General features: G+C 39.1%; 1 protein-coding gene across 1 annotated transcript; it reads left to right on the forward strand.

The window, feature by feature from the left end:
- The first annotated feature begins 2,044 nt into the window (after window positions 1-2,044).
- On the forward strand, window positions 2,045-5,422 carry LOC131219197 (syntaxin-112). Its single transcript, XM_058214207.1, has 2 exons — window positions 2,045-2,113; window positions 4,210-5,422. The coding sequence occupies exon 2, from the start codon at window positions 4,238-4,240 to the stop codon at window positions 5,141-5,143; it is 906 nt and encodes a 301-aa protein (XP_058070190.1). The 5' UTR covers window positions 2,045-2,113; window positions 4,210-4,237; the 3' UTR covers window positions 5,144-5,422.
- The last annotated feature ends 7,042 nt before the right edge of the window (window positions 5,423-12,464 follow it).

A 12,464-nucleotide genomic window follows, 5' to 3' on the forward strand; every position in this document is an offset into this window, starting at 1 on the left:
TTAACAACAATCTAGTGGTTAAGATCAGATTAATCTCAGTGCACAGTCAATAGTTGATGTTGGCTAGATTTGGATTAGTTAATAATTAAACACGTGGTCTTAAGTATATGAATTGAAAGAGTGCATTATAAATAAACTTAAATATATTCTACCAAAATCATGTAATCATTAATGACATTAATTAATAGTTCACACTAAGCAAAACGATCACACATCAACGGTCACAATTTATATGAGCCGATAGATGCATATGTGCATGGGTGCGTGGATGTATGCATGGGTCTATGTGTGTATACTCCAATGAAGGCAATTATACATACATGTATGTGTACGCACGTGTACCAAAATTCTGGGTCATTACATTCTATCACCCTTATAAGAATTTAGGACATGCGATTAAAAATAAGATGAATCCATACTCAAATGGGTCACACTAGAAGAAACAGTAGGGATTTAGTGCCCACCGTTGAAACATTTATATGGCCATAAAAGTTTCGCATTGGTCTAAGTTTTTGATGTTTTTACTTGATCTTAGTGAAAATGACCTTATAAACGGTTTAGATGGCATATAAACATCAAGGCGGAGCTACGAAGGTTTCAAAGGCAGGAATTCCTTTCCCAGCTGTTTCATCTCGAATGGCCCACTTGAGTTTTTGATCCTCTTCATTTTTAGCCTCATGTCCTAAAATGATATTGAAAAATGGATGAACGAATTAGATTTCTCATAAACATCACGATGGACCACGTTGCATCCCAGGCAGGTTCCTGCTAAACCCTTTGGCAGGAAATCCGCGTCCCTGGTGACCCCTCCAATGAAGGGAACGGATTGGCTACTCCCCCTGACACCAGCCAATGGCTGGTGGCCGGTGCTATGTGGGCCACACCATGATGTATGTGTTTCATCCATGCCATTCATCTGTTTTACAGATCATTTTACTGAATAAATACAAAAATGAGCTATATCCAAATCTCAAGTGGACCACATTACTGGAAACAGTGTTGAATGAGGGTCGACCATTAAAAACATTTTGGAGGCCATGAAAGTTTTGGATCAAGCTGATATTTGTTTTTTCTCTTCATTAGGGCCTGTATGACGTAATCCACAGATTGGATGTCAAATAAACAGTATGGTGGGCCATAGGAGAATTTTAATGGTTGATATCCAATCACTATTGTTTTCATGTGGTGTGGTCAACCTGAGATTTATATCCCACTCATTTTTGGGATAAGCAATAAAATTATCTTTAAAAATGGATGAATGGAATGAATGAAACACATACATCATGGTAGGGCCCACAGAGCACCGACCATCAGCCACGGAGCTGGAGTCAGGGGGAGCAGCCATTCCGTTTCCTCCAATGAAGGGACGCGGATTGCCTGGGAAAGCCTTCGGCGGGACCTTCCTGCGACGGGAAGGTAGGTGGGCCCACTGTAATATTTGTGAGAGATCCACCCCGTCCATCCGTTTTTTCAGATAAGTTAGGAGATGGGCCCAAAAATAAGGGAGATCCAAAACAACATAAGTGGGCGGCACGACAGGATGAATGTCCACCGTTGAAACCTTCATGGGCCACATAACTATTGGATCAGGATAATATTTTTGTTTTTTCAGTTCATCCCAGTAAGAATGACCTTATGAACGGTATGGATGGAATATAAACATTAGGGTGGACCTAGGGAGGTTTCAACGGTAGGCATTTCCTTATCCACTTTTTCCTATCGTGCGGCCCATTTCAGTTTTGGATATGACTCAGTTTTGCAACCATAGCCTAAAATGATCTAAAAAAACGGATGGACGACGTGGATTTCTCACAAACATCACGGTGGGCCCCGCCTAGCTTTACTGTCGTAGAAGTTCCTACTGGAGAGGCTTTCGCAGGCGATCCGCCGAAGCGGATTCGAAACGAACCATAACGGCCGTTTGGCGTTTGAAAATTGGACTCTCCTCATTCCCTCTCTCTCTCTCTCTCTCTCTCTCTCTCTCTCTCTCTCTCGACTCTCTCTCTCTCTCTCTCTCTCTCTCTCTCTCTCTCTCTCTCTCTCTCTCTCTCTCTCTCTCTTTCTCTCTCTCGGTCCGGCAGTGTCAGGGGCTCCGGCTTTGAAATTTTCGCAGGTATTTTTCTCTCAGATTGAATTTATGATTCTGGTCTTTATCTGTTTGCATGTATTCCATCCTGTTTACAGGATTCAGATTATCTGAATGTTTCTCCAGTTGTTTTGATCATATATCTCTTTCCAAGGAGATTCCTATCCTGTAAAAATAAAACTTTTTGTCACCAGACACAAATCAGGTTGTTAGCCTTGAAAGAAATTAGGTATTCACCCATATTCTTTTTTTTCGACCTAAGAATATGCATCGGATAATCGGGTTTTCCATTTTCTACTAGTGGGCCAATGTTTCAGTTATCAATCCACCGTGGATAGACTCAGACTTGAAAATCTCCCAGTTTGAAAGATCTTATCCACCGATCTTGGGCTTGGTTTTTTGTTAAATGTTTAACCATCTATTCACAGCCCATTATTAAATGTTAGATTCTCCTATGGAGGAGAATTCGTGGCGTGGTATAGTGGGCCACAAGTATTCACGGGATCATGTGATTGTTGGACATGGGCCAGTGGGGCCCACTGGTGGTCAATCACTAGTGGTGGGTCTCATGAAGTTTAGCCTCTTTTTTTTTCTAATCATTTTTCTTTCTTTATTTCAAGTTGAATTATAAATTCAACTTTAAATGAATATTTAGATGGGGAGATCTAAACTCCCCCTCCTTCCGTATAAATGAGAAGAGAGAGATAATTTAGATATTAATATTTGTCCATCTAGTTTATCTGATCTAAGCCATATATCATAATCTGAGGCCATTTATACCGTGGAATTAGAGGAGTGATTAGACCCATCATCCTCGGCTTTGTGGATGTCCCATATCATGTAGACCGTCAGACCTTGAGGGTCCACTCTTCCGCACAAACTTTCAGTGGTCCCTCTCATACAAAATTGAAAACCCAAGTACACTCTGCACATTCTCTATTTGAGGGATCATATCATTACATCAAAAATATTTGAAAATATTCGGGTATTCTCCATTGGGTTAGGTATTCTCCATTGGGGTAACCAAACCAGGAATCTGAACATCGATTTATTAATCTGGTGCAAATGCATGGTACTACTGTCCATGATCCAGACCGTTCATCAGGTTTACCCCACCATCTGTCAGTCATTCTGGGGAAATCTAAGGTGGCACTGTGGTCGTTCATTTGTATTGGACTACAAACCAATTATAAAAGAAACACTGGAATGGTCCACATTCATCATCATCATCCCAGCTATGGGGGGTCGGCTTTTGAAAATTCTGTTTTTTTTTTTTTGGCCAATTCAGAGCTACAAGCGTAGTGATTGTTTGGCAGACCCATGCTGACATGAACCCTCCTTCACCTAGGCTAGGGACCTTTTCACCTATCCGATGTGTAGGCTCATCCAAATCAGTGCAATTGGCAGAAAGTCATACATCTGCACTGGGACTCACCTTAAGGACAACCTGGATCAAGGCTGCTATGCCATAACTCCAATTTGAGCATAGATCACCAGATGAATGTATCGGTTTCCCATAATCAAATTTACCATTTCCCAACTCCATTGAGGCCTGTTTGGGTGCCACTTAAAAAGAGTTCATCTCATTTTAGTTAATTGTAATCATGTCCCAGAGATCACAATTGTTGGTTATCAAGATTGATTTAATCGATTAGAAGTCCCGGGAATGATTGTGATCCGATTACAGGTCCCTGAACAATTATGATCCGATTACAGGTCTCAAGAACGATGACCGTTCGAATCATAATATGTCCTAGTGATCACAATTGTTGGTTATCAAGATTAATTTAATCTTTACGAAAAAGCGATGATTAACTAAAATGAGAAAAACTCATTTTTAACTGGCTCCCAAACAAGCCATAGCTTAATATTTAGAGACTGATGATGGGTTCGATCGACACCTAAATCATAGGTCTAATTTTCTTTTCTTTTCTTTTCTTTTTTTTTTTAAAAAAAAATTTGGATAAGTTTTTGGGAAAATGTGAATACAAGGTTCTTCCTCATTATAAACTCTAGGAAATGTTGTAACAATGGTTTTAAAATGAAATTCGCAATTCAATTATTTGTGCATTATCCAAATGCCATGATCTTGCTTTTCTTTCTTACTTATGTTTTTAATGCAGGTGCGTTTCTAGTGAATACATTGAAAAGATGAATGATCTTATGACAAAATCCTTCCTCAATTATGTGGAACTTAAGAAACAGGCATTGAGGGATCTTGAGGCTGGGCCAGACACCAAGCCAGTGGGATCTGATCATGAAGATGAAGAGAACCTCACCCAATTTTTCGAAGAGGTCGGTGCAATCAAGGCTGAAATGGAAGTTATCTCCAACCTTCTCCTTGACCTTCAAAGCCTCAATAAGGAGACCAAATCCTCACACAGCACGAAAGTCTTTCGAGGACTGAAAGACCGAATGGATTCCGACATGGTCACTATCCTTCGTAAGGCAAGAATCATCAAAGGCAGATTAGAAGCTCTCGACCAATCGAATATCACTAACCGCAGCGTTTCAACAGCTTACAAGGAAGGTAGCCCGGTTGATAGGACGAGAATTTCAGTCACGAATGGCCTAAGAAGTAAGCTACGGGAGATGATGAATGATTTTCAGTCATTGAGAGAACAGATTGTGTCTGAGCATAAAGAAGGTCTTAAGAGGAGCCACTTCAACACCTCCAACCTAGAAACCAATGTAGAGAACATTGAACAGATGGTTTCGGCGGGCCAGCAAATGCAGGTTCTTGATAGGAAAGATGAGTTGGAACTAGAAATTCAAGAGAGGGAGGAGGCTGTAAAACAGATACAAAGGAGTTTGATGGAATTGAATCAGGTCTTTCTCGACATGGCCATTTTGATTGAGGCACAAGGCGAACAGATGGATGATATTGAACTGAACGTGGTTCTTGCTGGAAATTACATTGGCAGTGGAACGGAACATCTTGCCTCTGCAAAGGAGATGAGAAAGATAGGCAGGAAACGGGTCGGGTGCATATGGGCTTTGGTGCTGACACTGATTTTGATGCTCGGTGTGATATCCATCCTCATCATTGGTTCTTAAAACAAAAGATCATAATGTGGGTGGGCTAGTCTTCTTCTTCTTCTTCTTCCAACGAACATCCTCATCGTCAGTTCTTAAAACAAAAGATTGATGTGGGTGGGCCCATCTTCATCTTCTTCTTCCAACAAACATCTTCGAATACTTGCATGTGCTTTTCTAAACTCATATGTTTTGTTCAGTTCTTTTGTGTTGATTTTCAATGTTCGTCTATATGTTGCCAAGTTTGGTATGTACTTGATTTTTTTCCTCTCTACAACATGAACTAAATCGTCACAGGCATCGGTTGTGGGTCCCATGTTTTGAATGAAATTAACTGAGAAATTGGCTCTCCGGCCATTGATTCTTTTACGACACATTATATCTGAGAATTTCTAAAATAAAGATGGGAAATTATAGAGAATGCCCTATGTTTTGTTAGAAGAAAACACCTCTCTTCTCTACTTAGAGATTGAGAAATGCTCTAGTGCATTGGGACATTAAGACAGTCCATTCCATTAATATAGACTGTTAATTTGGTCCAATGCAAATTTCATAGTCTAGCCTGCAAAAATCACATCAATCGAATGATCTAATCCATCCTTGATTTTGCAATTTTTTTTTTCCAGAATCCATGGATGGGATGGTAACAATTGCCTTACAGAATTGATTCTTAGAATCATAAGCTATCCATAATGGACCCCTAACAAATAGATGGATTGAATTGTTGATTTGAACTACTTTTGTGTAAATGGATTTCACTGTCCATATTAAAGGCCATAGATCAGATGGTTAACATTTGTCCGATCAAAAGCGTCTGTACCAAATGAACAATCCAGACCAATGGATTGGACTAAGTGTCCTAATGCAACTAGGGAGAACTATAACAAAGGTTCCTAAATATAGTAGGTATGATCTGATCATTGAAGGAGATAAAAATGTGAACTTCATCTTTTTCCTCACTGGTTGACTGAGATACACTGAAACAAGCAATGACCATTTTTCAAAAGCAGAGAATGGGAAAAAGGAACATTCGTTTAGTTTCAATTATGGACGGGTTCGTGGCATCTTTCCGATCTCAATTGGGATATAGAATTGTGCCCTGTCAGAATTGGGATTCAATTGATGGAAGTCCTGGTTCCTCTTTTTCCCACTATCAGACATAGCCTAACTGATTATTTTATGATTTATCATAGACCAAATAGAGGATCGGTTAAACCCTATCCCAACCAATTGGAGCCGGCTACATGAATCATGTTCTTCTTCCAACAAACATCTGTGAATACTTGCATATGCTTTTCCAAACTCATATGTTTTGTTCATCTCTTTTGTGTTGATTTTCAAAGTTTGTCTATATGTTTCTGAGTTTGGGATGGACTTGATTTTATTTTATTTTTCTCTATGTAACATTAACTAATCTCTCACAGGCATCGGCATGCGTCCATGTTTTAAATGAAATTAACTGTCAAATTGGCTCTCTGGCCATTTATTCTTTTATGACATAGAGATTGAGAAATGCTCCAATGCAAATTTTAGCCCTCCTAGTTGCATTGGGACACTTGAGACAGTCCAATCCATCGATATAGACTGTTAATTTGGTACAATGCAAATTTCATAGTCTAGCCTGCAAAAATCACACCGATCCCATGATCCAATCCATCCTTGATTTGGCCTTTTCCTATCCATGGATGGGATCGATGGTTACAATTGCCTCACAAAATTGATTCTTTAGAATCATAAGCTATCCAGGATGGACCCCTAACAAATAGATGGATTGAATTGTTGATTTGACCTACTTTTGTGTAAATGGATTTCACTGTCCATATTAAAGGCCATTGATCAGATGATAAACATTTGTCCGATCAGAAGCATCTGTACCAATTGAACAATCCAGACCAATGGATTGGACTAAGTGTCCTAATGCAACTAGGGGGAGAACTATATGAAAGGTTCCTAAATATATAGGTATGATCTGATCATTGAAGGAGATAAAAGTGTGAACTTCATCTTTTTCCTCACTAGTTGACTAAGATACACTGAAACAGGCAATGTGCATTTTTCGAAAGCGGAGAACGAAAAATGGAACTTCATTAAGTTTCAATTATGGATGGGTTTGCGGTGCTTTTCCCATCTCAATTGGGATTTAGTTTTGTGGGGAAAGCCATGTAAAATGGCAATATCAGGAAATTTTGCTCAAAGTAGAACTTCCTGGCAGGTGACGCACCTGCCAGAATTGGGATTCGAAATCCTGATTCCTTTTTCACCATTCCACTCTATCAAGGGCCATAACTTCAGTTAGACCATAGGTCATCGAATCTTTTCTTATTGACTCCACCAATGTTCTTCCCCTTGTCCTAACCAATCTAAGCTCTAAAATAAAGCCTTATTTTCAATCATTATCATTTAATAAGGTTACCAGGGGTAACAGCACGTGCACGCATGTAGAGAGAGGAAGGAAATGAAAAATCGGGAGAAATTTTTGGAGGGGAGAGAGAAAAATGGGAAGGTGTTACTCACACATAAAAAGGAGGGGAGAAGATGGTAAAATCTAAGTTGTTAGTTTATAAGCATGTAGATTTTCAAATTTTCTTAAATAACCTTATCTTTCTTGAAGATCTCATATAATGTCCCACAAAATCTCAAAGGGCCACAACTCTCTTAAAACTAATTGGGTGAGCCAAAATGTCTATCTTCTCTTGGAATTATGAATAGTAGAGATAGTATGGTCTGATACGATTATTCAAACTTCATTAAAAAATATCTTTCAAGGAGGATTGGTATTTTATATCCTTCCAAATACATTTTAAAATAAGATGTGGATGGTAAGGTTAGAAACGAATAGTCATGTAAATGGATATCCATTGCCAACCTTATATACAAACTTTCAATCTACCATCATATAATTCCTTTATCTGTGTTGGTCCTCGAATTCGGTCGCACGGAACACATGCAAGGGTTGCGGGCATGCTAGAATCGATTGGGTCTGATTCAAACTGTGACCACCGACCCTTGGCGTTGAAATAGTGCGTAACTCGGTCACGGCTCAACCATTCATCCATTCGGCCAATTGTCGTGCGCTCGTTACTTAGGCAATTAGTGGAGGTTGGGGCTCTTCCTCCAATGAGCTCTTTTTTTCCTTGGAAATCTAAGGACTTGTGAAGGTCAGTTTTGTGGTTGAAATGAACAAGGAGAAGATATGGATGCGGTTGGAAAATATGCGAATATATTACCACTATGAGGGATCGCCTACTTGGGTGCTTCCAAGAGCAGTGTACTAATGAGCGAAGCAAAGGCAATACCAAAAATGACAATGTACGGTCGGCCTAGTGTATGAGTGTAGGTACACGGGTTCCTAAACTACCGTCTTCCTTCAGTTCTGACATGCATGCACAAATAAAAGGGAATTACAACTACTGGCTACAACCTAAGTCGGTCCGGTAGATATGTTGGAATGAACTAGACCTAATTCTACGTTAAGGGTCCGCTACTACTGAGCAGGGGAAAAACTAAGCTTAGATACATAGCGTTGCGTTGGATTGATAGTTGTGTTTGTTATTGGGTTGTCTCTCTTTCTCTCATATTTGCTTTGGGTATTTATAGGCTTCAAGGAGAAGGGTGAGAGAATAATCATCCATCCACATGGCTCCATCATGTGCAACCAACTAGGAAGAAAGTGATTACACTTTAATGACCATGATCTTAATTATGAACGTGCACTTAAAAGCTGACGTGGTTGGGACAACCATCTATCTTTAGCTGAGAGAGCTATAATGCTGAAAATGTCCGGAGACGAGTTGATCCTTAACCCCGTGTTATCTTCCTTCTTAAATCTCTTCTTTATGATGTGGAAAAAATCGACACTATCCTAATTCATATGGAATTTGGTACAAACACTGCCACCTCACATTTATGGCTACTCAACAAAGAATAGCCAGAAGTGTGGTTATGAATTGCTTTTGTACACTTGTCAAATTTTCTGCTTTTAAAAATATCTACTGATGTTGCCATCCTATCATTCTCTGTTATTGAGCATCACTTGTAGCATGGAGAAATATTTTTGTATCTTTGTAGCAGCTTTTGTTTCAAAATTCGCTCTAATCACCATGCAACAATTAATGCCTCGGATGATGATGTCTTATATACGCTATCTCTCTCTTTGTTTTCTTTTCTAAAACCCTAAATCCTTTTTTTCTAAATTGTATAAACAAACTTATAAATGAGGATTCATTCATCGGCCCTTTTTTTTTAACTTCTTGGTGTTGTTGTTTAGGATTTTAAATTCAACCAGACACCATGGCTTCTTTTTTTAAAAAAAATAAAAAATAAAAATTCTTCCACACTTTTCATTAACGTCTCCCACATGTAGGGAGTAAAATTCTTGAGATATTGGGAGATATTGCCATCTAAATCCCTCAATATGCATGCCCCACCTTTTAGAACTTTATGGACTACATATGTCATCCCATGTTGGAGACCATTTTCCAAATCCGTCGTTGTCCCTAGCATTGAACAGTAAAATAACTTTCCAGACTAGTTGGCCTTCGGCAAAAGACTTTCCTTTTACCTTCTTGTTATAAATACCTATGACAAGCTCTTTATGTCGTTGTAAGGCATCCAACACTTTTAATCGATCATAATCCAATTCTTCCAATTCAATCAGCATGGCCTCAGTGAATTCTTTTAGGGTTAGCTAATTTTGGTAAGCAACCCTTAAGGATGGAACAATTATCTCTATTAGAAGAACTGCATCATGACCATAAGTCAAAGCAAAAGGGGTCACTTTGGTCCCTATCTTTAGAGAATTCCAACAAACCCAAAGCGCCTCTGATAACTTCAAATGCCATGCCCTCATATTATCGTCGATCATTTTTCTGATGATGTTTTTAAGAATTTTATTTGTCGCCTTTGCTTGGCCATTTCCTTGTGCATATATATGGTGATGAATTTAAGATTTTAATCTTATACTCTTCAGCGAAGACTTTAACTGGGGCAACATTGAATGTTGTCCCATTGTTAACCGTAATCGATTATGGAATACCAAATCTGTTAATTGTATTCTCTCAAATAAAATTGATTATATTAGTATGTCTAACTTCTTTCATAGGTTTGGCCTCTACCCATTTTGTAAAATACTCGGTCACTACCATGATGAACTTATGACCCTTTGATGATGGAGGTTTAATCATACTAATCAAATCCATGTCCCGTCCCTGAAAAGACCATGGTTTCATGATTAGATGCAATTCTATTGCTGGAACATGTAGTACCAGGCCATGTTGCTAGCATGGTCGCCAACCTTGAGCATATTTAACACAAACATATGTCATATTCAGCCACTAATATCCATAGTGCCAAATTAACATCCTCATTTTTCTTCCAGCCATGAGCTCTGCAGATACCTTCATGAGTTTTGCCTGCGACTCTTAAAGCCTCTGTGGTACTCAGGCATTTTAAAAGGAGTCCATCATACCCTTTTATGAACTGCTCATCATTTATCAAAACATAATTATGTGTCGTTCTTTTGAGCTTTTGCTCACCCCTTATACCTTTTTAGGTATTTAATTATGGATAATTGCCAATTGGCCGAGCATGTTTTTACCTTACCGATATTTACACACGGTTTCCATGTTTCCACTGACGATAACGATCGCACTTGGACTTTCACAATCCTCTCATTTCAGCAATCTAAGATTTGAGGCCAGCTGTGCCATTTTATTAGCATCACTATTGGCCGGTCTTGGATAAAATTCTACTGTCGCTTCATTAAAACAACTAAGCAACCTCCGAGCTATGACTAGATAAGGGATCAATATTTTACGTTCACATTTATATCTATATTCATTTGGTTAACCACCAATTGGGAATCCCCAAATATGGCAATCCTCTTAACTCTTAAGTCCATCAATATATCCAGATCAATGATAAGCACCTCATACTCAACTTTATTGTTAGTACAGTCAAATTCTTGCCTTTCGTTGGTAGGCGTGGTAATGATAATTCTTGCACCCGCCCATCGATCTTTTTTTATCCATCAAACTAAAGCATCCATGAAGGTATATCTAAATGGCATATCTCGACCATATCTTGTGACATCACCATATTTTTTATTGGATGGTGAGCCAAAAAATCAGTTATGACTTGTCCTTTAATGGCTCTTTGAAGAACATAATTGAAATTAAATTATGATAAAATTAGGATCCATTTTTCAATTCGGCCACTAAGGATAGACCGAGTTAACATGTATTTAACAATATCAGTAGATGCAATTACATATATGGTATTAAACATAAAATAGTGTTGTAAGACCCGTACCTTGATTAATAGACCGTACACTTCAATTTTGGCATCGACATGTTCTAGGTGGACCAGATCGACGATTTTTTATCGCAACCCTATTTTAGTACCGGAACACCCCAAGACTTGTATTATAGTGACTGCGCAAGTGCTATGATTCTAACATTACGCAGTACACCCAATTGCGACCCTCGAATTAGAAGTTGTAGTTTTGGCACAATTTGAGGTGGGACGCACAACGCACGTGTAGTGCGGGCTCTACTTGCACAAATTCTAAGGTTGTCCAATCAGTCAATCAAACAACCTATTACCTCTCTCCTCATTAGTCAAAGAAGCCAATACCCTTGCCCATGCTAAGCAACTCCCCTCTCATTCTCCCTCTCCTCATTCTACCCCTCCATCTTTTCCTAATTCTCTCTCTATCCTAAAAGTTTTACCGAAAAGCCTCAAATTCATTCTCAATTTCACCATATTTCCCAGCAAGAGAGAGTGAGAAGAAAAGAGATTAGAGAGATTAAGGAAAGATTAAGAGAGAATAAAGAAAGATTAGAGAGAAAGTTAAGCAAGATGGAGACATTATAGACATGGTTTGAGAGAAAAGAGAGAGCTTGAGAGATAATTAGGGAGAGATCAAGAGGTTAAGATGAAGAAAGAAAAGAAAAGAAATATTAGAGGAGACTAGGAGTGAAGAGAAGCTTGGTGGACCGTACGATTGCCGATCCGAACCGATCTAACTGTCCATCTTCACCATGAATGCAAGAGAGGATGAAAACCCCCCTTTTTCTTGGTGTTATTTTAGTTTTTGGTGGGCCTACAAAGGTGAGACCCACCTTGATGTATGAATAGAGGAGTATGGAGGGCCCCATAGTGGCGAGGGCCCACCCGATCTTCGAGATCTTCCTTTCTTCCTCTCTTTTTCTTCTTCTTTTAAGATTGTGGTGTTGTGGGGCCACAAGTGGGCCACCTTGTTGGAGAGCGTGGACCACCTTGTGTGGCCCACGGTGATATTTATTTTCCATCCAACCTATTGATTAGACCACGCAGATGTGGA

This window comes from Magnolia sinica, chromosome 11, assembly GCF_029962835.1.
Source record: "Magnolia sinica isolate HGM2019 chromosome 11, MsV1, whole genome shotgun sequence".
NCBI lineage: Eukaryota > Viridiplantae > Streptophyta > Magnoliopsida > Magnoliales > Magnoliaceae > Magnolia > Magnolia sinica.

Bases quoted from the DNA above. Each gene is read 5' to 3' on its own strand.
- LOC131219197 (XM_058214207.1), top strand. From the start codon at position 4,238: ATGAATGATCTTATGACAAAATCCTTCCTCAATTATGTGGAACTTAAG.